This window comes from Hyperoodon ampullatus (assembly GCF_949752795.1).
Source record: "Hyperoodon ampullatus genome assembly, chromosome: 13".
Taxonomy (NCBI): Eukaryota; Metazoa; Chordata; class Mammalia; order Artiodactyla; family Ziphiidae; genus Hyperoodon; species Hyperoodon ampullatus.
The window spans coordinates 51,063,731-51,090,796 of NC_136926.1; the positions used below are offsets into that span (position 1 = coordinate 51,063,731).

The 27,066-nt window shown below is 40.5% G+C and overlaps 2 protein-coding genes across 2 annotated transcripts; both read right to left on the reverse strand.

The window, feature by feature from the left end:
- Nucleotides 1-322: 322 nt before the first annotated feature.
- ZNF24 (zinc finger protein 24) lies at nucleotides 323-3,917 on the reverse strand (the record flags this gene model as incomplete). Its single annotated transcript, XM_079717562.1, has 3 exons — nucleotides 323-1,030; nucleotides 3,099-3,246; nucleotides 3,498-3,917. 3 exons carry the CDS (start codon nucleotides 3,915-3,917, stop codon nucleotides 492-494), a joined length of 1,107 nt encoding a protein of 368 aa, XP_079573688.1. The 3' UTR covers nucleotides 323-491.
- Nucleotides 3,918-5,717: 1,800 nt separating this feature from the next.
- Nucleotides 5,718-26,835, reverse strand: LOC307062469 (zinc finger protein 396-like; the record flags this gene model as incomplete). Its single annotated transcript, XM_079718179.1, has 4 exons — nucleotides 5,718-6,147; nucleotides 24,664-25,114; nucleotides 26,001-26,145; nucleotides 26,416-26,835. 4 exons carry the CDS (start codon nucleotides 26,833-26,835, stop codon nucleotides 5,718-5,720), a joined length of 1,446 nt encoding a protein of 481 aa, XP_079574305.1.
- Between the last annotated feature and the right edge of the window lie 231 nt (nucleotides 26,836-27,066).

The following is a 27,066-nucleotide window of genomic DNA, read 5'->3' on the forward strand; positions in this document are numbered from 1 at the left end:
TTGGTCATCCTTTATCTTCTATTTTCTGAAATGCATATTCAAATTAGGTAAAAGAAAACTGGTAAATTTGGAAAAAATGGTTTCAGTTTTCAGATTTTACAATTCCTACATTGCTTTTCAATGTAGAAAGGAATGTATCCTTGTAAAGAGCATTTCAATGATCAACACAAATAACGTATCTGTCTAAGAAGGAAAGTTTTAACAAAGGGACAAAGAATCAGGTAGTTCATCATTTGGAAAAATAATAAGAATATAAACATCACATGGAAGATTTAGGCATTAACACCTGAATTAAGTTTAAAATTTCAGTTTCTAGGCAGGTATGACACCATTTTTTTCAAGATAAGATAATAATAGTGGGTGAAAATTTTCTACATTTCCCAGTGGATTTTCTAAGTCTATAGGAAAACTATTATGTATCATTTCATGTTTTTAATTTTGTCTTCATTTCAGAAGAAAAAGACCTGAGTGCTGATTTTTTTTTTCATTTCTTAAACTTTCACAACATTGAGAAGTTTCTCTGCATTGTGTCTTCGCTGATGTCTAAAAAGATTTGAGCTTTGACTATAGGATTTCCCACACTGAACGCATTCATAAGGTTTCTCCCCAGTATGGATTCTCTGATGATTAATAAGCCCAGAATTCTGGCTAAAGGCTTTTCCACATTCGAGACATTTGTAAGGTTTTTCTCCAGTATGAACTCTCTGGTGTTGCACAAGAATGGAACTCCTGCTGAATGCTTTCCCACACTCAACACATCCATAGGGTTTCTCCCCACTGTGGATTCTTTGATGAAGAATAAGGGCTGAGCCCTGACTGAAGTGTTTTCCACATTCATCGCATATATGTTGTTTCTTTCGGGAGGGATTTCTCTTTCTTTCAAACCTGCCCTTGGGGAAACAGGTTTCTCCATATTTAAAAATTTGAGGAACACCTATATTGAGAGTGCCAGGAACTTCATGAGATTCTACTGCTGAAGGAATCTCCTGCTTTGGAGCTAGCGCTCCATTTTCAGTCCTAGCATCATCATCTGAAATAAACAGAAAATGTAAATATCACTCATTTCCTATTCTGAGAGGAAAGAAACCTGAAGAAAAAAAATTTTTTTAAATGACTAAAAGTAAATAGCTTGCATATGTCTATAAACAGCACTATGAAAACTGGTGATAAGGTTACCTACTCTCAAAAAAGAAAAAAAATGAAACGGCTGGTTATGAGGTTAATGAAGTGAGAGCACGGGAACATGAGAAATTAAAAGGTTGTATCCTAATGAAAGTGGTAACATAAGGGAGTGGGTTATACAGTAGTAGTCAAAAACCAAAGGGCAGAAAAATGGCACATTGTTTAGAGAGTCTAAGTTTGTTAGAGACAGTCAAAGTGATGCAGCTAGGTCTGGAGAAAAATAAAATAAAATTGGCCATTAGAAATCATTTTAATATTCTTTTGCTTTGAAAAAGGGAAAAATTATATCAAAATACAATGTGTAAATAACCACCAATCTGTCAGAAAGTGACTATTTCTAAAATGAGCAGGACAAGGCAGGTCACAGCCAAGATCAGACTAAAAGGAGAATATAGGAGTCCTGACAAAAAGCTGAAGGTAAGCTGAGAGTATCCTGTGTTAACTTGGGACATGACACTTACAGACTCAATGCACCTTTAATAACTGAAAGTTTTCCTTTAAAAGCAGCCTCACGTATTTGGTATTTGTCATGGTATTTAGACGAGTTGTTACTTCCAGGCCTCAGTTAGATGTGTTCAGTGAAAGAACGGCCCAAATTACCAACATGAGGTACCATCATCACCCACCTGTAGGCAGGCAGTGATTATGAGCGAGTCTCATTTCAGACCTTCCTGAAACTTCAAGCCTTAAAGAATAAACAGTTACTAAAAAGTGAACAGCACTGCTCAAAAAAGTTATAAACAGTGAGCAAATCTGCAACAAATGACTAAGAAAGGGGTAGTCAAAAAGAAGGCTGACAAAGAGATGCTGAAGAGTTAGAGGGGATCAGTGAGGTCTGGAGACTTGAAAAACAGAGAAGTGAGTGTGAAGGTGACAAATGGCACAGAAAGAATTGAGCTCCCAAGTGTGGTAGAGACCAGACTGCTAAAATGAAGCTACTTTAAAAGAGGCGAGAATTATCCTAAAGTTCAGGCAGGGGAGAAGTTCCCAGGAAGATGCCACCTCCAACAACCAAAGACAGTGGTTCTCAAACTTTATTGCACAAAAGAATGCCCCATAATTCAGAGGGGAAGCCTGCTCAGAGCTCATTACACTAGCATTACCTCCAACTACCTCAAGGAATGATTCCCAAAGCAGTCTCAATTAAAATTTCATTTTAATTCATATAAATATGAAAAAGAAATGTAGCAGTTTTAGGAATATACGGGGTTGTATCAAAATAAGTAAGTATGTGGCATTAACTGCCAAGATACTGGTAAAGAATAGCCGTAGTGAATTATGAGCTTTCTACTTAATTTTTCTGTACTTATATTTATTATAGCTAGGGGCCATATTTTTGCATAAATACTTAGAAAAGGTGAAGAATTTTCTCTAAATACCATTTCTACAAAAGAAGCTTCTTAGGAAACAAAAATGACTTTAGGTAGGATGTTTGAAAAAAACAACACACACAAAAAGCTAAAAATTCAGAAAAGGCTTCAGTAATAAACTATAAACAAAAAAACTAGATTTGAAGAGGTATCAGGTAAGCTTACTGTACCAGGAAGACCAGGCAGGAGACTAAAAGGATGTGAAACAGATGGCAAATAAGCAATACGGCATGTGAAACAGAGAGACCTGGTCTACCGGTGGGTGCTGGCTCAGAGTAAGGCAAATGCCAGCCTGAAATGGCTAGGCCTTCAAAGAAAGAAGTGAAAGAGAAGAAAAGGCTGATGATGTTAATGTCGAGGAATAAAAGACCTGAGGTTAGCAAACCAACTGTTATTAGAAAAGAATCAAAATCCTACAGTGTGTCTATGTCTAAGCAATCAAGTTAAGGTGATTATCCCCCTTTCCCTCACAGTAAAAATAAGCAAAGAGTTCTGGACAAAAGGTCCACACCCTCTTTCACCCTCCTGCCCACATGGGGTCCTCACCACAGTGCCTTAGGGAATGGAGCTCCCAGGATGCCCACTTGAGCTGGTTTTCCACCGCATCGAGCTCAGAACTTGGTAATCCCTGAGCTTCTTCTTGAGATACCATCTCCTCTACTAACACTTCCCGTTTTCGTCGTCGAAGAGAAACCTGGAAATGATAGGGTTTGGTTCAGTTGAGAACGAACGTGATGAGAATCAAACCTAAACGCACACAAAAGAAACCATACAAAACATATGCTGCAGAGGCCTAGATGGCAAACAAGCATAGATAATGGGCAGGGGTGGGGGGGGAGCGACACAGAAACATAATTTTAACCTAGCTGAGTGGAATTAATTCAGCAGCTGCGCCTACTGCCATACCAATGCTCCTGACCCAGGAACGTGACGCAGCAGGCTTACCGGCTGTCCAGGGTCATCCAGTTCACTCTCTAAATCCTCCAGCACCGTCACTGCCTCCTCTCCATTCTCTGGATGATGCTCTCGAACCCAAGTCTGTAGCTCCTTGGGTAGGATGGCAACAAACTGCTCCAGTACTACCAGCTCCAAGATTTGTTCTTTTGTGTGTGTCTCTGGCCTGAGCCATAGACGGCAAAGTTCCCGAAGCTGGCTCACAGCTTCACGGGGCCCAGGTGAATCCTGGTATCCGAACTGCCTGAATCGCTGCCTGAAAACCTCCGGGTCAGGGAGATGGTTCCAGGGGATACTTGACCCCTCTTCGCCATCAGGATCCTCCTCCAACTTCACTCTCAGAATTTTTTCCTCTTCATCTGGAGTTGGGATGATAAGTATTGAATCCTCTTCCACTGACTGTGCAGACATCCTGATTTATAATACTTCAAGAAAAGACAATCAAGGTAGGATATAGGCCTCAGGGAAATACCCCGTTTTCTTCACAGGCACTCCTGAGGCACAAGAAATGAAAAATATATAAATGACCAAATATTCTAAGAATGTGGACACATACCGATTAAAGGAAATAAAAATGTATTCTTTTACTACGTTAAAAATTCCAACCAATAACCTAAACCAGAAGTTGGCAAACTACAGCTCATGGCCAAATCTAGCCTGGTGCCCATTTTTGTACAGTGCTTGTACTAAGAGTTTTCACATTTTGACATGGTTGAAAGAAATCAAAAGAACACTCCATGACATGTGAAAATGATATGAAATTAAGTTGTCTCCATAAATTTTATTTATTTGTTCACGCTACAATAGCAGAATTGAGTAGTCGCAATAGACACTACAGGGCATGAAAAACCTAGTATTTACTCTGGCCCTTTAGAGAAAAAGTTTGCCTATCTGTGACCTACAAAACCTATTTCAACAATCAAAAGAATCCAAGTAAGCACCAGACCACTTCAGTGTTATTTAAATGCATCTGGCCCTTGAACACATTATTTGCAATTCATAACTGGTGTTCCCTGACACACTTAGGTCACCTCAAAAGCAGGGACTGCTTTTTCATTATCTGCTTAAAAAATTTCTTTTGACAAATGTTTTTTAAGGACTAAGAAATATTTTCAAAATGTTTAAGAACTCCCTGGAGTTAAAATATATGTGAAAAAAAATTCACTTGCTCAGTAACAGATACATAATGTTGATAAAAATTAACCACTATGTGCCATAAAACTTAAGTATTATTCAGTCACCCACCGCACCATAAGTACCTTTACCTTTGTAATGATAGGCATTAATCACAGTAAAATTCTTCGAAGAAAAGGCACTCTCATAACACCGTAACTTCGTGCAGTGGTGCAGACTCTTGTCCTTACACTGGGTGACTCACAGGCTCCCTGGCTTCTACCTTCAGGGAAACCTTGTGCTATTTCTGATCCTTTCCTTAGTATTTGCACAGTCATGCCCATGCCATTGTTTACAATACCCATTAGGAATGAGCCATGCAGCTATTCAATGTACCTATTCAGGGCCCGGAATGTGAAAGCCAGTAATTTCCAAAAAACTTCCCGTAACCCCATGAGACTAGGAATCCGAAAAAATCTTATCAGGTAATATACATACAGGTATAATTAAATACTCTGGAGTGTGGCGGCCTTACAAACACGTAGGTTTGGCCTACAGATTCGTTTGTTCCTATTCCAAGACCCTACCTTATCGACGTTTCAAACAGTCTACAGAAAATAAATTTCTCTTCCTTTTACGTTCTCATACAGCACCCTGCCCGTGGGACGTGAGGAGGTGCGGGGAGAGCAGGCTCGCGGTCCCGACGGTGCGGGGGCGGGGAGCCCCGTTCCAAGTGACCTCCCCACTCACTCCTGCAGAGTGCCGCTGCGAACCCCGCCCCCACCGCAGCGATTCCAGCCCTTCTTCCCCGCACTCGCGGCGGCGGCTTTCGTTAGACCAAAAGCCACCCTGCCACAACAGCGTCGAAGCCACGGTACTTCCGCCCGCGGCCGGCTGAACTACAAGTCCCGGCAGGCCCCGCGCGAGGTTCGCCCACTCCCACCTCCGCCCGAAAAGAATCCCAGAACTCTCCGCGGGATGCCAGGGCCTCGAAATAGAACAAAACCGGCCGATGGGGGAGGGGAAGGCAAGGGTTGCGGAGGACACAAGGGATGGAGGAGTCTCCGAAGGTGCTGAAAGCCCAATCTGGCTTTCCGTCTACCCCTCGCCGTCCCCCAACTGCCGGGCACGGAGACCGCGGCCTGCCCCCCGCGCCTCCCGGGAAGCCGAGAAAGGTCCCCGCCAGGCTTCTTCGCTGACTTTTGCCAAAGCGGTCCGCAGCCCGTAGCCCAGAGTCCCCCTCACGCACTTCCCCCCACTCTCGCGCAAACCTCGGGCTCGGGAACCGGAGCCGCTTCGCTGTGCACGGCGGACGCACAAACGCCACTCACAAGCGGTTTCCCAGCAGCCCCCGGCGCGGACTGCTTCCGGTCTGCGGGCCCCAGGAGGCGGGGGGAGGCGAAGCACCGCGTTACCGTGGAGATGCGCTCCGGGCGGGGGGAAGGGCTGTCCGACGACAATGACTGCTTTGAGGCTACGCTTGGCCTCGCGCCTCTTTCCTCCGGATAGCCCAGCCTTCTGTGTTCCGCTTAAAAGACAAGGAAAAGAAAGAATTCTGCCACTAAGATAGTCTTACGGTTTCATAAGCCTTTTCACATTCATTATCTCATGTGATCCTCACAGTAATCCTCTGACAGAAGTAACAAAAGCTAATATTTATGAATGCTAACTACATCGTACCAGGCACTGTCACCATGCTTTACATGTATTGTAATTTAATTTTTACAACAACCCTAAGATGGTAAGAACTTTTATTATCCCCATTTCACAGCTGAGATAATCGCGGCACAAGTAAATAGCTTGCCGAGAGCTCATAACTAGTAAGTGGGAAGCAAGATTTAAAACCAAGGCATGACTCTAACCTTTGCCTCCCACTTGCTGTGCTATAGAGCTTTAGTATGACCAATTTATGTGTCAGGGGAACAAAATGAGACTCTTAACCAAGAGCTTTGGCAATGATCGCACATTGAATTTGCAGAATGCGTGGTCACCTTCTGACTTCAGGCTTAACATTTTATACTACAAAACAGCTGCCAAAGTGATCATTTAAAAACGTAAATCAGATCATTTCATCCCCTATTTAAAGGCCTTCAATGGATCCCTATTGCCTTAATTATGACATAAAAACTCCTGACGTTTGTCTGTAAGGCCCCCTGTAATTTGTTCCTTGCCCCCAATCCATCTCCACCCCACCCCACTCCCCAGCTCTTAGGCTCATTGTGGCCCAGGATCCTCAGCCTCCCTGACCACCTTCCCTTCCAGAAGCCTCCTCACTCTCAAGCACTGGGTAGAAGTGAGCCCACTTATTCATTTCTCTGTTTTTTGTTTTCTTTTGTTTTTCTCCATAAGTCCCCTAAGGGCAGGGACCTTGCCTGTCTTGTTCACCACAGTATCCCCACCTAGTAGTCCCAGGATGCTGACTGCCTGGTACATAGAGAACTCAATAAATATTTATTGAATAAATGAATGAAGTGTGGGCTGCTCAGATTGCTGCCTTTGCTAGATCACATGTCAGGCCTCAGAAACCACACAAAAGAGCCCTGTTGTTTAAGGTCTGTGTTAGAAATACAGGTCCAGCCTTCCAGAAGCATTCCAAGATCCTCAGGCTTCAGCTTTCTGCCTCTTTCAGGAAAGTGCCCTTTGCAAAGAGCCCTCAAGTCCCTGCTGGATTCGTGAATGAGAGAGCAAGTGAGTTAGAAGCTGATCGTATAGCACTACTCTACTCTCTGACTAGAGCTTTGCCTCCCCAGAACCCCTGCGACTTCTGATGCCTCTTCTCTCTTTCTTCATTTAGGAGGTTTCCAAAATCCAGACTTTTTTCTCTCCTGCTTGCCTACTGCCACCAACCTTCTTGGCTGCTCTTCCCAACCTTTCTCTCTTCTGTAACTCTAAAAGCTAGCTCAAGGCATTTTTGTTTTTTGTTTTGCTTTAACAGTTCTTTTTTTTACATCTAATTAATGTTGGAAAACTAAAAAGATACACATCAAACAGAAATACTTGGGGAGATTAAAAATGTTGCAAAATTTTACAAAACCCTTTGCCTGGGATTCGTTCTATCATTCCTAATTCTGAGAGAATAAATGGTAACCATGATGAAGTTTTCCTCTCTAATTTACTCGTTTGAGGGCAGGGACTACTAACCCTGGTTTTGAAACACCATCCTTCTGAGCCCCACTATGTGAGCTCTTTCCTGAATGGTGGGCCCTGTTGCTATCTTAAAGATCTAGTCAAGATAGAGCATCATGGACTTCCCTGATGGCACAGAGATTAAGAATCCGCCTGCCAATGCAGGGGACACGGGTTCAAGCCCTGGTTTGGGAAGATCCCACATGCCACAGAGCAACTGAGCCCGTGCACCACGACTACTGAGCCTGTGCTCCAGAGCCCTAGAGCCACAACTACTGAAGCTCGCACACCTAGAGCCCGTGCTCCACAAGAGAAGCCACCACTCTCCACAACTAGAGAAAAGACCATGCGCAGCAACAAAGACCCAATGCAGCCAAAAATAAATAAATTTACTTAAAACAAAAAAGATAGAGCATCATGATCCTCTGGGCAACCTGAGTGTAGGGAATAGCTCCGTGCCAGTGCCTGACGACCTTGCACATATCTACAGAGGCCACAGAGACAAGGCTTGTGCTGCAGCTGACCTGAGTCTTGGCAGAACACCTTGTGATCCCCCTGGAACATGAGAGGCTCATGAGGAGCTGCTATAAGCCATTTGCCACTCAGCTCCCTGTCCTTCCAGGAGGCTTTCAGGGAAGTTTCTCCAGGCTTCCCAGGTTGTGATGAGGCTTTCTGCCTCACCAGCCTAAAGTACAGCTGCAGATTATATACAGGTTTAGATATGCAGTGTGGCATTAGCCCCTCAGCAACAAGGGGTCCCACATCTCAGGTTGCAGTCACCCAACTTTTGTTTTGGTGTCATCCTTTTGGTGTGTGAGACAAAAGTGCATGGGGGAGCTGAAACCTTTGGCTACGCTTGCTTTGTCTCTGTAAGTAATAATCTGTCTAAATCTAAAAACGGCTTGTTGTTTCTTTACCAGCCAAATCTTTTAACCTTGCCTTGAAAGCATCTCGTCCATTAATTAATGGTAAAAATTAAAAGCAAAAAAACAAACAAAAACAGACAGATGCTACCTGGCTGAGTTCCAGAGACCTAGAAATGATTCAAATGAAGTCATGATTCCCCCTTTTAACATTACCATCTTGTTCAGGAGATAGACATAGAAAACAAGGAGATAGACATAGAAAACAAGTATTTACAAGACAATGTAGAAGTGCTACGGTAAAAGAGCTTAAGAATACCAGCAGGAAAAAAAAAAAAAAAAAAGAATACCAGCAGGGGCACCTAAATGAATTAGTATGCTGAAGGGGAACGGAGGCACCCCGAGATGAAGGAAGTGAAGTAAGAAAAGTTTTCACACTGAACAAAAACACAGACCTTCAGATTTGGTGTTACCATATTTCGTCCAAAAATTATCTTTTCTAGGATTTTCTCTAACAATTATTTTGGAGCTCTCATACCTTCTCCTCAGCTCAAAAGTATCTCCCTCTGGGCATTTAAAATACACTGGTTAAATATTCCATTTTAGCTAATAAATGCACTGCACCAGGAATCTTTTCATTGCAAGTGACTAAAAAGGTAACTGTGGCAGGCATTGTTAGCTTCCTACATAAAGCACTCCCCCTTACTTCTAATACACCCCTCATTTTTTTTATTTCGGGGGCCCAACACTGTGCCCAGCACATAGGTAATAAGTTGTGATTGAGCTAAACCATCCATGACTTCTCTGTTTCTCTTTACCATGTATTCACTTTGCCTCCCTAATGACTAGGAATGGCCAAATGATTCTGTTCTGGTCAATGAGATGTACGGGGCAGTAGTTTGTGTATTTCAAGAAATTTATCTAACTCATGTAAGTTGTCAGATGTATTAGCATAAAGTTGTTCATAATATTTCCTTAATATCCTGTCTACAGGATCAGTAGTGATGTCCCCTTTTTCATTCCTGAAATTGGTACTCTTGTTTCTTTTTCTTTATCAGTTTTGCTTGAAATTTATCAATTTTATTAATCTTTCAAAGTAACAACTTTTGGGTTCATTTATTTGCTCTATTACTTTTGTTTTCTATTTCATGGAGTTCTGCTCCTTTTAAAAGAAATTAATATATGGTAAAATTAGTTCTGTTTTAGCAGATAGCTCTAGGAGTTTTAAAACATGTACAGATTGTAAAACTACCACCAAAATCATGATACAGTATAGTTCTATCATTCCACAAAACTCCCTCAAGATGTACCCACAACTTTCCTACTGCCTAACCCACGGCAACCACTGATTTATAATCCATCAATGACTTTTACACAATGTAATACAAATGGAATCATAAAGTATTTAGCCTTTTACATAACTTTCATTAAACATACTACCTTTGAGATTCATCTATGTTGTTGCATGTCTCAATAGTGCATTTCATTTTATTGCTGAGTAGTATTTTACTGTAGGTATCAGTTTATCCATTCATCCACTGAAGGACTTTTGGGTTGATTCCAGATTTGGGTGATTTTGAATAGAGCTACTATAAATACTAATGGACATGCTTTTGTGTGACCATAAGTTTTTATCTCTCTAGAGTAAATATCTAGAAGTGGAATTGCTGGGTCATATAGTATTATGGATTGAATATTTGTGCCCACCTCCCAGACTCACATGTTGAAGCCCTAACCCACAGTGTGATAGTATTTGAAGATGGACCCTTTGGGAGGTAATTAGGTTAGACATGGTCATGAGAGTGGGGACTCCACGATGGGATTAGTTCCCTTATAAAAAGAGACGTAGAGAGCTTGCTTCCTCTCTCTCTCCACCATGTGAAGACAAGGCAAGAAGATGGCCATCTGCAAGACAGGAAGAGAGCCCTCACCTGGGAACCAAATCAGCTGGCACCTTGACCTTGGATTTCCCAACCTCCAGAACTGTAAGAACTAAATTCCTGTTATTTAAGCCACCCAGTTTATAGTATTTTGTTATAGCAGCTGGAGCTGACTAATATATATGATTTTTGCTTTTTTTAGTTTGAATAAACTGTATTTTAAAAAGTGAAAAAAAGAAAGAAATATTGAGCCAAAATCAATATTTGGTACATAAAGTATGAATCTGGAAAAGCACTATTAAAAATTATATCTATCTCTATATTCTTTTAATAGTGTGTTTCACAGAGAAAAATGTTTAATTTTGATGAACTCCAATTTATCCATTTTTAAATTTTATGGCTAGTCCTTTTGGTGCCATAGCTAGGAATTCCTAACACCAGGACCTGAAGATTCTCTCATGTTTTCTTCTAAAAGTTTTATATTTTTACATTTAATATTAGATGTACAATTTATATTACATTAATTTTTATATAAGGTATGAATTATAGGTTGAGAGTTTGTGTATATGTGTGTTTCCATATAGATGTCCAGTTGTTCTATTTGATAAAAAGTTTGTTTTGTTTTTATTGCATTGCATTTCCATCTTTTTTTTTAAATTTATTTTTGGCTGCATTGGGTTTTTGTTGCTGTGCGTGGGCTTTCTCTAGTTGCGGCGAGGAGGGGCTACTCTTCATTGCAGTGCGCAGGCTTCTCATTGTGGTGGCTTCTCTTGTTGTGGAGCACGGGATCTAGGCGTGCAGGCTTCAGTAGTTGTGGCATGCGGGCTCAGTAGTTGTGGCTCGAGGGCTCTAGAAGGCAGGCTCAGTAGTTGTGGTGCACGGGCTCAGTTGCTCCATGGCATGTGGAATCTTCCTGGACCAGGGCTTGAACCCGTGTCCCCTGCATTGGCAGGTGGATTCTTAACCACTGCACCACCAGGGAAGCCCTCCATCTTTATAAAAAAAATCAGTTAGCCATATTTGTGCGGATCTTTTTCTGAACTCTCTAATATGTTACATTGATCTCTGTGTCTATCTCAATATCACATCTTTGATTACTATAGCTTTATAATAATTGTTTAAAATCTGGTAGTGTGAGTCCTCCAACTTTGTTTTTCTTTTCAAAATTATTTTAGGTATATATAGTTCATTTAGCATTCCATAAAACTTTTAGAATTAGCTTGCTTATATCTACACAAAATATCCTACTGAATTCTGTCAGAACTGCATTAAATCTATTGATCAATTTTATGGACAACTGGCATGTTAATCATATTGAGTCTATCAATCCATGGATACACATTATATCTCTCCATTTAAATTTTCTTTGATTTTATTCATCAGCATTTTGTATATTTCAGTGTGTAGATCCTGCCCATGTTTTATTCAATTTATTTCTGAGTGCTAACTGATTTTTGTAGCTATTTAAAATGATATTTTAAAATATCCAGTTGTTCACAGCTGTATTTATAAATATAATTGATTTTTGTGTATTGACTTGTATCCTACAACCTTGATAAATTCCTGTATTAGTCAAGGCTCTCCAGAGAAACAGAACCAATAGGATATATATCCATATATCTGTATCTATCTATCTAAGATATGTTCTAGAAGCTGGCTTACAGTTATGAAGGCTAAGAAGTTCCACAATCTTCTATCTGTAAACTGGGGAATCCGGAAAGTTGGAGATGTAATAAATTCTGGCTGACGTCTGAGAGGCAGGAAAAAATGGATGTCTCAGTTCAAGCAGAGAGAGCAAATATGCCCATCCTTTGCCTTTTCAGGTCCTCAAGAGATTGGATGATGCCCACCCATATTGGTGAAGGCGAACTTCTTTTTTTTTTTTTAATTTATTTTATTGAAGTGTAGTTGACTTACAATGTTGTATTAATTTCTGTTGTACAGCAAAGTGATTCAATTACATAGGTACATTCTTTTTCATATTCTTTTCCATTATGGTTTATCACAGGATATTGAATATTTCCCTGTGCTATACAGGAGGACCTTGTTGTTTATCCATTCTATATATAATAGTTTGCCCCTGCTAATCCCAAACTCCCAATACAAGGGTGAACTTCTTCACTTAATCTACTGATTCAAATGCTAATCTCTTCTGGAAATACCTTCACAAGAACACCCAGAAATAAGGTTTTACCAGGTATCTGGGCATCCCTTAACTCAATCAAGTTGACACATAAAATTAACCATGATAACTCCATCATTAGTATTTTGAATATTTTTTATAGAGTCAGTGAAATTTTCTATGGAGATAATCATGGTATCTGTGAATAGGGAAAATTTATTTAATTTACAATCTGTATTATTTTGATTTCTTTTTCTTTGCCTTATTGTACTGGCTAGGACTTGCCATTCAAGACTGAGTAAGAGAGGAAAGAGTAGATATCTCTTAGGGGAAAAAGTATTCAGTCTTTCACAATTAAGTATGATCTTAACTCTAGAGGTTTTTGTTTGTTGTTTTGGTTTTTTTGCTTTATGTAAGACTTTTTTTGGAGCAGTTTTAGGTTTACAACAAAATTGAGAAGAAGATATCCCCTGCCCCTATACATGCATAGCCTCTCTCATTATCAACATCACTCACCAGAATGGTATACACACACACACACACACACACACACACACACACACACACACACATATATATTTTTTTAAACCAAGGATGAACCTACATTAACACATCATAATCTCCCAAAGTCCGTAGTTTACCTTAGGGTTCATACTTGGTGTTGTACATTCTATGGGTTTGGACAAATGTATAATGTCATATAACCATCATTATAATATCATAAAGAGTATTTTCATTGCCCTGAAATCCTCTGTGCTCTGGCTATTCATCTCTCTACTCTCCCCCACCCCTGGCAACTTTTTACTGTCTCCATAGTTTTGCCTTTTCCATAATGTCATACAGTTGGAATCATATTGTATATAGTCTTTTCAGATTGGCTTCTTTCACTTAGTAATATGCATTTAACATTTCTCCATGCCTTTTCACGTCTTGACAGCTCATCTCTTTTTCAGCCCTGAATAGTATTCCATTGTCTGGATATACTGCAATTATCTTTTCGAATTAATGTTTTCAGTTTTTTTGATACATACCCACAACTGGAATTGCTGGGTCATATGGTAGTTCTAGTTTCAGTTTTTTGAGAAATCTCCATACTGTTTTCCACAGTGGCTGCACCAATTTTCACTCCCATTGATAGTGTACGAGGGTTCCCTTTTATCCACCTCCTGGCCAGCATTTGTTATTTGTGTTCTTTTTGATGATAGCCATTCTGACAGGTGTGAGGTGATATCTCATTGTGGTTTTAATTTGCATTTCCCTGATGATTAACAATATTGAGCATTTTTTCATGTGCCTGTTGGCCAACTGAATGTCCTCTTCGGGAAAATATCTGTTCAGGTCTTCTGCTCATTTTTAAAATGGGTTGTTTGTTTTTCTGATGTTGAGTTGTATGAGTTATTTATGTATTTTGGATATTTTCCCCTTATTGGTCATATCATTTGCAAGAGAGTATGTTTAGTTCTGGAAGAAACTACCGAACTGTCTTCCAATGTATCTGTACAATTTTGCATTCCCACCACCAATGAGTGAGAGTTCCTGTTGCTCCATATCCTCATCAGCATTTGGTGTTGTTGGTGTTCCAGGTTTTGGCCAGTCTAATAGGTTTGTAGTGAATTCTAGCTTTTTAATAGATGCCCTTTATTAGTTTGAGGAAGTTCCTATTTTTTCTTATCAGTGGGTGGTGAATTTTGTCAAACACTCTTTCTACATTAATTGATATGACCATGTGGTGTTTTCTCTTTGAAACTACTAATCTGGTGTGTTTCTTTGATTTTGAATACTGAGTCAACCTTATAGTCCTGGGATAAGCCCCACTTGGTCCAGGTGTTTTATTCTTTTTACACATTGCTGGATTCAGTTTGATAATATTTTGTTGAGGAATTGTGCCTGTGTTCCTTAAGGATTTTGGATTGTAGTTTCCTTTTTTTGTACTGTCTGTTTTTTTTCTGTTTTTCAATCTTTTATTCTCTGTGTTGTTTAAATTGGATGATTTCTACTGATCTATAGCTATTTCCTCTGTCATCTACATTGTTCCATTAAGCTCATCAAGTGAATATTTTATTTTGGTTGTATTTTTCAGCACTAAAATTTCCATTTGGGTCTTCTTTATACTTTCTATTTCTTTGCTGATGTTTCCTGTCTTTCCATTCATTCACCCTTACTTCCTAAGCAGGGTTATAATATCTGATTAAAGTCTTTTTCTGATAACTCTAAAATCTATGTCATCTAGGCCTTGATATAATTTGATTTTCTTTCTCTTTGCAAATTGAGATAGTCTGGTTCTTCCTATGCTTAGCAATTTTGCACTGTATACTGCACATTTTGAATATTATGTTATCAGATTCTGGGTATCATTTAAACCCTAAGTTGAAGGTTGACTTGTTTGTTTGTTTTAGCAAGGAGCTGCCCTTGTTAGGGTCAGGTTACAAGGTCTGATCTGCACTGTTTGGGCTTTCCAAAGTCAGTTCAGTTTCCAAACATTTCTAGTCCTATGTGTATGCCACTCATTGGCCAGTCTGGATTCTGGGCGGTAGTCTGCCCTGTAGCTCAGTTCTCAATGCCTGTGCTCTGATGTTTAGGGTCAGATCCACGCATGCATAGTTTAGAGGTGAGCAGGGGAGTTCATACACTACTTGTGGGGATCACTCTTGATCTGTCCAGTCTCTGCAACAAATGCAACACTTTCTCACTCCTTGAGGCCTCCCTTACTAGTCTTCCAGCTAGAAAGCTGGGGTTTTATTTTCCTTGCTCTGATATTTACTTCTCTCAACTACATCTGCATCCTGGTCAAAGGAGTGATAGGACACCAAGAGAATAAAAGTAATGGGGATTGGCACCATGCTCTTGGGACCAAAGCTCCTCTGATCAGAGTGAAGGGTTCCCCTCTCTCTTAGTTTCAGGTGCCTTCCCTGTGACCCCTGCCATTGCTGTGCTGCTGCTGCTGCCACTGCCACTGCCATAGGGAGAGAAGTTGAATGAAAAAAAAAAGATGCGGGATTTCCCCTATTCTCTGGACCCTTAGAAGCCCCTTTGCCATCCCTTGGGCCAGACACAGAACACTTCTCTTGGAGTTCTTCTCTGTGTGCACTTCAGGGTTTCAGGCTCCCTTTGAGTCCAGGCTAGGTGATACCAAAAGGGAAAAAGGGTAAATTCAGTGGAACTTGAAATTCTAGTCTTCTTCCCCAGTCTGCTTGCTATTATTTACATTGAGGAGTCCTCAGCATGAAAGTTCCATGCTTTCTGTCCAGGATTCTGTGGGAATCTCTCTTTAGAGAGAGACAGGTTGGAGTGTACTTACTCCATCTTGCCTAGAACCAGAGCCTCTGTTTTTATTCTGATCATTTCCCCCCTTTGGCTTCCTTTAGTTTTAAATTGCTCTTTTGTTTTTTCCCTGACTTCTTCTTTTTTTTTCTTTAATTAATTTATTTTTGGCTGCGTTGGGTCTTTGTTGCTGTGCATGGGCTTTCTCTAGTTGCGGTGAGCGGGGGACACTCTTCATTGTGGTGCGTGGTCTTCTCATTGCAGTTGCCTCTCTTGTTGCAGAGCACGGGCTCCAGGTGTGAGGGCCTCAGTAGTTGTGGCTCGCGGGCTATAGAGCACAGGCTCAGCAGTTGTGGCACACAGACCTAGTTGCCTCTCAGCATGTGGGATCTTCCTGGACCAGGGATTGAACCTGTGTCCCCTGCATTGGCAGGCGGACTCCTAACCACTGCGCCATCAGGGAAGTCCCATTCCCTGGCTTCATAAAGTAGATAATCAGATCACTGATTTTAAGTCTTTTGTCTCTTCTAATATAAGTATTTAAAGGAATGGTACCTCAGGAAAAAAAAAACTTGTTACCTCAGGGCTTCAGTCCTGCTTATCTGTAGTACTCCTGGCTCCTTCCTCCACATGGGTCTGCTTCATCTTCCAGCTGTTGCAGCACTACCTGCTGTCATAACCAGTCACAACAACATCTGGAGATAGAAAAGCATCATCTCTTCTTCATGTCTTGTTTTTTTTTGACTGCGCCGCGCAGCATGTGGGATCTTAGTTCTCCGACCAGGGATCAAACCCTCGCCCCCTGCAGTGGAAGTGCAGAGCCTTAACCACTGGACTGCCGGGGAGGTCCCTATGTCTTTTTTAGAAGAAAGCAAACTTTTCCAGAAGCCATGCAGCAGGCTTCCCCTAATGTCTCATTGGGCCAAATTGAGTGATATGCCTGTTCCTAAATCAAAATTACTTGCAAGTAGAATAGGATTATCATAATTGGCTTAGACTAATCATTTGGGGTTGAATGAATATTAAAAAAAATCAAACTGTAAAACCACCTAGGTGACAAGACTGCTAATAGCCAATGAATCAAAAGTAAAATTTAATGGACTAACTCAGTTCTGATGCAGCCTCACTGACATGTCCAGCTGGAGATATTCTACCTAGAATCCTGACAACTCCTTCTTCAATAGACTGGAGCCAGCAAAGCTGCATAGGAAAAGACTGTAGATGTCTACCTGGCTGATCATTAGCTCTGAGAGTAGAGTTCCTTAGTTTAGCTGCCACTCAATGTCATTGTAGTCTTTGAATAAAAATAATCCTTCATTTGAAGACAAACCAGTTAATCTGTGCTAAATTCAAACTCAAGTATGATTAAGAGAGCCAGATAATAAGATACATCCATTAGCTTAAAATTTCAGGAATCAATAAAGTAATTAACTTAGCATATAGCTTTATATAAGGAAATACATTGAATCCAGGATAGAAATTATAACTAATTTTAATATTATTTACTAGCCATCCAGGATTTGTAGTCCATATAGTCCATTCAAATCTTCTTTTAGGGCTGCTGGGATAGTCTCATCATTGCCTGTCCTAAGTGTTAGTGGCAAAGAGAATATTATTTGTTAGTCCCTTCACCAAACACTGGTTTGGATTTTATCTTCCAGATCTTCTGCTTTTCAGCATTCCATAGGGTTTCTTCTTATTATTATTCCTTTTTTTTTTACTAGAATATAAATGTTATTAGGACAGGATTATAGAAAAGTGATTTCCTTTTTGTTTCTTCCAGTGCTCATGTGGTAAAATATAAAGTTTACCATTTTAACCATTTTTAAGTGTACAATTCAGGGGCATTAAGTACATTTATAATGTTGTACAGCCATCACAATTATCCATTTCCAGAACTTTTTTATCACCTTAAACAGAAACTCTGTACCCATTAAACAACTCCTCATTCCTCTCCCCCCTGCCCTGGTAACGACTATTCTACTTTGTCTCTATGAATCTGCCTATTCTAGATACCTCATGTAAGTAGAATCATACAATATTCATCCTTTTTTGTCTGGCTTATTTCACTTAGCATGTTTTCAAGGTTCATTCATGTTGTAGCATGTACCACTTTCCTCTGCTATCCCATAGCAGGGAGTTTCTATGAAACCTTTCAGAAGCCGAAATGGTGTAAAGCAAAGAATCGATTACTTTACGACACATCTTGCTAACGGATACGTGAAATAAATCAAGATAAAGCACATATGCTCACAGACACAGTTCAAAGCTATGGCAGCTTGATGCTGAGATGCTTGGTGTAGTTCCAGGGAAGGAGCTTGGCTGTGCCAGTCTTGCCGTTTGGGGAGCATACTGTCTCTATTACGGAGGGTTAAATAGGTACTAATGTAGGTCTTTCATAAAAGTGAAGTGATGGAAAGCAAACTTTCAAAAAGCAGAGGATACCTGTACCTGTTTTCACTAACTGAAATAAATCTGAGGAGGATTTTCACTTTTAAGGAAAAAGGCAAAAAGCAATGATAGCATTCAGCATTTGTTTTGGCGGCAAGCTGTTATAGAGGCAGCAAGCAGCCCAAGCAGCTCGAGTGGCACCGCCAAGCTCCTTCCTGAACTACTCATCATCTCAGCATGAAACCGCCATAGCTTAGAACTGTGTCTATGGTAATTGCTTCTTTGCTTTACACCATTTCAGCTTATGAAAAGTTTCATAGGAACACTCTACTTTCAGATAGTGGGGAAAACCTATACTAATGTAGGTCTTTTGTAAAAGCAAAATGGTGTAAAGTGAACTTTTGAAAAGCAGGGGATACCCGTATCAGAATTTCATTGCTTTTTAACGTTAAATGATATTCCAATTGTATGTGTATACCATATTTTTGCTTATCCATTGATTTATTGATGAACACTTGGGTTGCTTCCACTTTTTGGTTGTTGTAAATAATGCTGCTATGAACATGAGTGTACAAGTATTGGTTTGAGTCCATGCTTTCAGTTCTTTGGGGTATATACCAGGAGTGGAATTGCCACACCATGTGGTAATTCTATGTTTAGCTTTTTGAGGAACCACCAAACTGTTTTCCACAGTGGCTGTACCATTTTACATTCCCATCAGCAGTGCACAAGGGTTCCAGTTTCTCCACATCCTTGCCAACACTTGTTATTTTTTGTATTTTTAATCAGCCAGCATGATAGGTGTGAGGTGGTATCTCACTGAGGTGTTGATTTGCATTTCCCAAATGATTAGCGATATGGAACATCTTTTCCTGTACTTACTGGCCATTTATATATCTTCTTTGGAGAAATGTCTATTCATGTCGTTTGCCCATTTTTGAAATGAGTTGTTGGAGTTTTGTTTTTGTTTTTCCTGTTGAATTATAGGAGTTCTTTACATATTCTGGATATTAACCCTTTATCACATATAAGATTTGCAAATATTTTCATTTCACAAATATTTGAGTGCCTATTATGGGCATGTACTGTGCCTGATGCTTGAGAAACACATGAATGAGGCAGCTCATGCTCTTGAGAAACACAGCATAGTGAGGTCAATACAGGAGTAGATATAGTATCCACTTAGTGGATAAAAAGCTATCACATTGAAAAGTGGAGCTTGTTTTTTATAACTGATGTTTTTGCTTCCTGAATTCCCACCCCATTGAGTGGGGAGTGGTAGTGATGAAAGAGTTGAATTAAATTATTCAGTCCATTTTAAGTTCAACTCCCTATCACGGCTATTTCTCCCTCTGCCCTTCTCTGCCATCTGGATGTCTGGGAAGAGAGTTTATATTCCCTGTGGTGAGGTGGTGCTGTGGATTGGGTCTCAGATGGCCTTGCTATCCTCCTGATCTCTGTGGTTTCTATTCTGGGCAGCTAGTCTGCTGTGGTGCTTGCTCACCAAACCTGCAGCAGTAAGTGATCTGTTCTTCTGGTGAGGCAGGAGGCCAGTATTCCTTCCTTCATGATTTGTCTCCACCTGGGCTCTAGCCACCCCTCTAAGGTGTAACCGAGACTCACAGTTCTGGCTAAAAGTTCCACAAAGTTACTTTGTCCAATGATCCCAACTCTCCAGGTGGTTCAATCAGCTACTTTCCAAGGTCCCCATCGGGCAGGGGGAACGGCTACATATCTTCTAAATCACATGGTAGCTGGTAGACTCTTTACTAACTCTGTATTGCCATTTTTACAATAGTCCAGTGTTGGAGCACAGGAAGTCTGTTCAGCAATTATTTTCCCAATGCACTCAATGACAAGTAAGCCCAGCTTTCTGCCCTTTCAAGTTCTCTCCCAACCCCCTCCAGCATTTCTGCAGAGATGAAACGTCACCTGTGTCTGACCTTCTCTTTGTCTCACAATTCCCAGGATCAGGAGGGCTTTTTTTTTCTTTTACTATTCCATGACTTCTTTCTTCTCAAAATATCATTCCTCCTCTTCCTTGGGCCATATTTGCAGTTTGATATTTTATCTTTTAAAAATTATTGGAGTATAGTTGATTTACAATGCTGTGTTAGTTTCAGCTGTACAGCAAAGTGAATCAGTTATACATATACATATATCTACTTTTTTAGATTCTTTTCCCGAATAGGTCATTACAGAGTCCTGAGTAGAGTTCCCTGTGTTATACAGTTAAGTCCTTATTAGTTATCTGTTTTATATACAGTAGTGTGTATATGTCAGTCCCAATCTCCCAATTTATCCCTCCCCTGACACTTCCCCCCTGGTAACCATAAATTCTACACCTGTGACTCTATTTCTGTTCTGTAAATAAGTTCAACTGTACCTTTTTTTTTTTTTTTAGATTCCACATATAAGCAGCATATGATATTTGCCTTTCTCTGTCTGACTTACTTCACTCAGTATGACAATCTCCAGGTCCATCCATGTTGCTGCAAATGGCATTATTTTGTTCTTTTTAATGGCCGATTGTAGTTTGATATTTTAAAAATATCGTATTTCATGTGATAAATATAATGCCAGGGTGAGAACAGATTGCTATGGATTCAATAGAAAGGTGTGGAGGTGGTCCCAAACTACTCTTAGGATGTTAACAGTAGGCTTCCTGGAAGAAGTGCCATTTAAGCTAAAACCTGAAGAATACACAGGAGTTAGATAAAGTGCAGATGCTGGATAAGAGTTTAAAAGGAACACATGCAAAGGCCCAGAGGCAGGAGAAGGACTTCTAATTCAGAATGTCTTCAGCATAGAGTATTAAGGAGGCAGTAACAAAAGAGAAAGCTGAAATGGTAAGCTGTGGTCACATCATGAAGAGCCTCAAAAACCTTGTTTAGGAGTTCTGACTTTATATTAAAAGCAATGGGGGGAAATCCCTGGTGGTCTAGTGGTTAGGACTCCATGCGTTCACTGCTGAGGGCCCAGGTTCAATCCCTGGTGGGGGAACTAAGATTCCGCAAGATGCGCGGCTTGGCCAAAGGGGGGGAAAAAAGCAATAGGTGGCTTGTGTTTTAAGCAAGGAGGGTACATAATCAAATTTATGTTTTAGAAAGATCACTGTGTTTGAAAGAGATGCATGCATATGAAGGAGGCAAAACTAAGGGCCATTTTGCTCCCCTCAACTCAGGGATTAGCCACCATCTTGAATTTCAAAGAATATGCTAGAAAAGTCACATCAGCATATTTGAATGTTGAAGAGATGGATCCTGAAGGAAGGCGAGAGGATGAATAAAAAAGAGAGAGAATAACTGATGGCAGCCAACATCCTTCAGAGGTGGGAAGGAATGCTGAGAGACCAGAGAAGAGACCCCTCTTTCATTCTGAAAGGAAGGGGAGAGTAAATGATGGGTGAGATGTAGATAAGCTGACAAACTTGGTGGGGTTCTCATCTTTTTTTTTTTTTTGATAATGAAGGAGGCAAAATCATAGCCATCTGCTCATGAAAAGGAAAGTGGCCAAGAAGGAGTATGGCAAACACTGTTGGCTGACTCAGTGTGGTTCCCAATCCCCATCTGCCCTGCGGCTTTCCCTCTAGGAGTCGAAAACACTGGCTTTACTAGACACGCCTGTCACAAGGAAACATAAGCAGAATTTTGCTGGGGTTTCTTGGAAAGCTTTCCCTTTTCCTAGTAGAGGACATGGCCATGGCTGGAGTCCCTCTTCCTCTCTGACTTGACCCCAGATGCCATTCCCAGAGCTGGGACAGCTCTCTTGCATATCTGAGAAAATAAGTATGAAGGAAAGGCCCAAAGAAGTGCAGAGACAGCAGCCAGACAAGTCATTGTTCAGCTGCTGATTGACAGCTAGCAGCAGCTCGCCTCCAGATTTTTGGTTGTAAAGTCTAATTTGTTTAAGCCATCAAAGGTGGATTTTGTATCCAGAAGCATTCCTGATACAGGAAGTTTCAAGGACAGTGACAAACATCTGACCTGGTCTCTGAAGAAAATGGCAGAGAAAGAGGGAACATAGGATTATAGATAATAATACAGGCTCAGATGAAGTGAAATTCATTTAAAAAACACCAATTTCATTTTGGAGTATTTACTATCTGTGGAAATTAATCAATTTGATGGGGTGCTAATATGCTAATTTTATGAAGGTTACACCAAGTCATATTAATTCTCCAGTTAGATAAACTAGCACCTTCTACTTATTAGGAGACCTATGTAAGTGCAAGATAACTTAGAGTACTCAGCGACACCCTTTAAAGATTCATTATTCTAAGATGATATGATTCACATCACTGTCTGGTGGAGAAGTTCAGATTATTCACACTGAAGACAATGTAATCTTGCAAAGTTTATGGCAGAAGCAAGTGAAGAAAGACGCTTCCCTCAGAATACTTGATTTAGATTCTGTCATTTTATTCACATAGTACCCAAAAAACTCTTTCCATGATTAAGCAGTAATTCACAATACATGTATCTTTTGAGGCATTTGCTGCTTTAATAGATGGCTTGTTCCTCTCTTTGATTACAAAAAGAATGAGACACAAATAAAGACTCCTACATTTTTAATAAATGAAAATGTATAAAACTCAATACTTATTCATATTTACTAGAGCTACAAAGTATAATCACTATCAGAAAATTCTATAATTAAAATTTGTATTCTCCTCTCCCCTTACTAATCTAATATTTATCAATATTCTAACTAAGCAGAGCATGTAATCCCACATTTGTCTCAGGAGTTACTCCAAGCACTAGATAAGACTGGATTTTCTGATAATGAAACGTTTACACTTCATGAGGAACAAAGAAGTTCACCATGAGGCCTATCTTCCCTTCTCCTTCTAAGGACTTTCATTTCTCATGGTTGCCTCCATATTGGGTAACGGTGGCACCATGGGAGACACGACAATCCATGTATTCTTGTAATACATACAGAATTTTATTAAGAATCCCTGGAAAGGGGGACATTATGTTATATATTGTCAGAATACTTTAAAAAAATACTAGTCATTTACTTTTTAAACAAGAGAATCTGATTGAATTAAATGTGGGTTAAACTCAATGGACTCTTTAAATTGAACTTTAGTGATTTTCTCATTTGTACAAGAGTATCAAAATCCAAGGTCTTAACATCATGATAAATTGTCTAGAAACTCACTTACTAAGAATGCATAAGACCCTGAAAAGGTTGTCCTGTGATGCCTGTAACATGTTCACAGCTGATTTATGCCAGAACAGAGGCCATGAAGAACTCTGAAGGATAGTCATCAGCTGTTAAGGGTTCCCATTTCCAGGTAAGTACGCTTCTCCATTATGTGCTGCACTTACCAGGTAACATCAGTCTTGTTTGGACAGTCTTTTCTTCATCTTCCTTATTTCTTTATGTTAAAGTGATCATCAACTTTATATAAGCACCCACAGATAACTGTTCATTATTAGAACACTCATCATATTTAGGCCACTTCCTGAAGACATGTAGAGCAAATCTTAATGCTTTCACTGAGATATTTCCAATATAAATTGTAAAGGAGATAATTTTTTTCCTACACAGGAAATTAGTTAGTATCATCAACAGTATGTATAGATGATATTATACATCAACTATACCTCAATTTTAAAAATTGAAACAAAACAGTATGTAGGTTCTCAGGTTTTCGTAAGAGATGAGTAAAGTCCCTTTACTCACCTGCTTCCTAACAATGACCCTGGACATTTCAGCTTAGGTCTTGAGGTATATATTCTTTTGGGTCTCCTCAATCCTATTCTCATATTTTGAATCTGGTAACAGAAAATAAAACGGGAAATTTATTTTATTTTATTATTATTGTTTTTGGCCTCACCACATGACTTGGAGGATATCAGTTCCCTGATCAGGGACTGAACCCAGGCCTGCAGCAGTGAAAGCATGGAGTCCTAACCACTGGACTGCCAGAGAATTCCCAGGAAATTAAAAAAAAAAACTGATTTAATCTTTGGTCTAATAACTCCAATGTGCAAGTAATGAAATGGAGAATACCCACTTATATACTAACTCACACACTCCTTCTCAACAGGGAAAATGGACTTGTCTAAAAAGGAACACACTAGTTCATTATTTGTGTTAATAATGGAAACAGTAGAACATGTCTGAGAGTATCTTTTCAAGAGTTGCACTAGGGATAGAAATCCGATTTAAGCTTTAGAATCTCAATCATCTGAACTGACACTGTACTGAAAAGCAGAAAAGCAAACAATGCTGACAGAAAATATTCTACATTCTCTCCTGTGGCTTTTACAACCTTTGAAAGGAAATTGGTGCCCACTGAAACTACCGATTTATACTAAAGGAGTATTGGTGCCTTGTGTCTGCTCCCCTGTTGAAAAAGTTCTCAGTAAATGCTTTGACTCCCTCACATCACTGATGGGACTTTTTCTCCAACATGTTTTTTCCTATGTCTGAGAAGATTCGAGCTCTGACTAAAGGCTTTCCCACATTCATGACATTTGAAGGGTTTCTCCCCAGTGTGGGTTCTTCGATGTTGAATCAGGATTGCACTTCGGTTGAAAGCCTTTGCACACACGTCACATGTATAAGGTCTCTCTCCACTGTGGATCCTCTGATGTAGATTAAGGGCTGAGCTCTGACTAAAGACTTTCCCACATTCATCACACTTGTGTTGTTTTTTTCGAGGACGGTTTCCCTGTCTTCTTTCAAACTTTCTATCTTGTTCACAGGTTCCTCTAAATGTGAGACTCTGGGAAGCATTCATTTGAAGAGTATTAGAAACTTTGTAATGCAGTTCTTTGCCTGAAGAAGTCTTTTGCCTTGAAGCTGATTTCACATTTATAGTTCCGGTGTCTCTATCTGAAATAATACATGGAAAAGCAAATGTAACCAGTTCTCTGTTCAGAAGGAAGGAAAACGAAAGAGAATGATCCAAATGAAATATAGATAGACTATTTTTTAGCTGGCATGTTTGGAATACAGCATCACAATGTGGAGGATGGAGAGGGTAAGGCAGAAAACACTGAGAAGATCAAAAGGTGAAAGAGAAGGTTTATATACTGATGAGGCGGGCAACTATAAAGATGAAAAGCTCTGTGCAAAAGGTAGAATGGTGAGTAGGGGTAAAAAGATACATTAGAAACTGAGGAAAGTCTGGAAGAAAAGAAAGGGCCTAAAAGATGAGGGATTATTGGAGACGCAGAGGAGCGACTGAAGGAGAGGAATTAAACGCGGTGGTGGGGAGCAAGAAGCAAGATTTAGTACAAGAGTATCAATAAACAAAAGTCATACAAATAAATGAATCAGTCTTTAGACCATGACCTTGGGGTCCCTCAAAAGGGCCTCAGGGACTGCCTGACGGCGGAAGAGGTGAGCTGACACTGCTTGTTCCTGCTTTAGTCAGAGGAGCTGTGTCTTCAACTATTTAATACATTGCAACTCCGCATAAAATTTCATTGAGAAGAGGGCCATGCTGCTTAAAAAAAGGTTTGAAAATCCGGATGGAGATGATGTCAAGGATTCAAAAATCTAAACGATATTATAAGAATCTCTGAGAAGGAAATGAGGACAAAATACTGAGAACGTGCATTGGCAGGATATATAATGGTGGAAGTTCCCACAGGAACAGGAGGCAGCAGGGGAGATTGGAGACCTCTTACAGAAAGCAGCCTAGATGTGTGTGATGGGTGGGCTGAGAGGCCACCTTCCCACCCACCCCCACCATGAACTGAACCCTGCCCCTCACCATTTTGTCTTAAGGTGTGAAGCTCCTTCGAGGCCGACTGCAGTTGCTTTTTTGTGGGCTTAAGCTGGCTACATGGTGTCTCCTGAGTGACTTCACAAGTTGGTGGCTTCTCTGCAAGCATGTCCTCATTTCGTCCAAGAAAGACCTAGAAACAGTTTGGTACTAACTGAGGCTGAGGAAGGGAATCAGGTTGGGACTTGAAGATAAAATAACAGAGAAGAAACTATCCTGGGACACAGGAAAAGGGAGGAAAAAGGCAGAGGCGCGTTCTGTTTTCTGGCACAGCGGGGAGTCCACTCACCACACTCTACATTTAGTTGTGCTGAGTGGGAGTACAATTTGGGAGTTCTAACCCCAGTGATGTGCCAGAGCTCCTGACTCAGCCTTGTCCCTCATGCCCACAGCCCCTTCTCACCTGTTCAGCCGCCCTGTCATGCTCTTTCTCCAGCTCCTCCAGCATCACCACGGCTTCCTCTCCACTCTCTGGTCGGTTCTCTTGAAACCAGGCCTGCAGCTCCTCCGGCAACATGGCCAGGAATTGCTCCAGCACCAGCAGCTCCAGGATCTGCTCCTTGCTGTGCACCTCTGGCCTCAGCCACTGACAGCACAGCTCGCGGAGCCGGCTCAGAGCCTCCCTGGGCCCAGGTGACTCCTGGTAGTCAAACTGCCTGAACCGCTGGCGGTAGGTCTCTGAGCTGTAGTAGCTGCTCCAGTGGCGGCTGGAGGTCATATTACAGGCCTGCCCTCCCTCTTCCACCTTCATTACCAGAATGCAGTCAGGGTCCCCTGAAGTTTGTGGAAGGAGTTTTGATGTCTCTCTCAATTTTGCAGACATTTGGACTGGGAATAGCTCAGAACTGCTAGGCTTTAATCTTCAAGAAGGTGAAACTCTCCTTATGGACACTCCTAAATATGATTAAAGAGACAAGTGGAAACAAGACAGAGACAAATGCTTCTTAGAACGATACAAAGATTAGAAACATAAGACTGTACAGAAAGTGCTGCCCTTAATCTTAACATAAACCATGCTTTCAAAGAACACTTCCTTCTTTAAGAGAATCAAAGA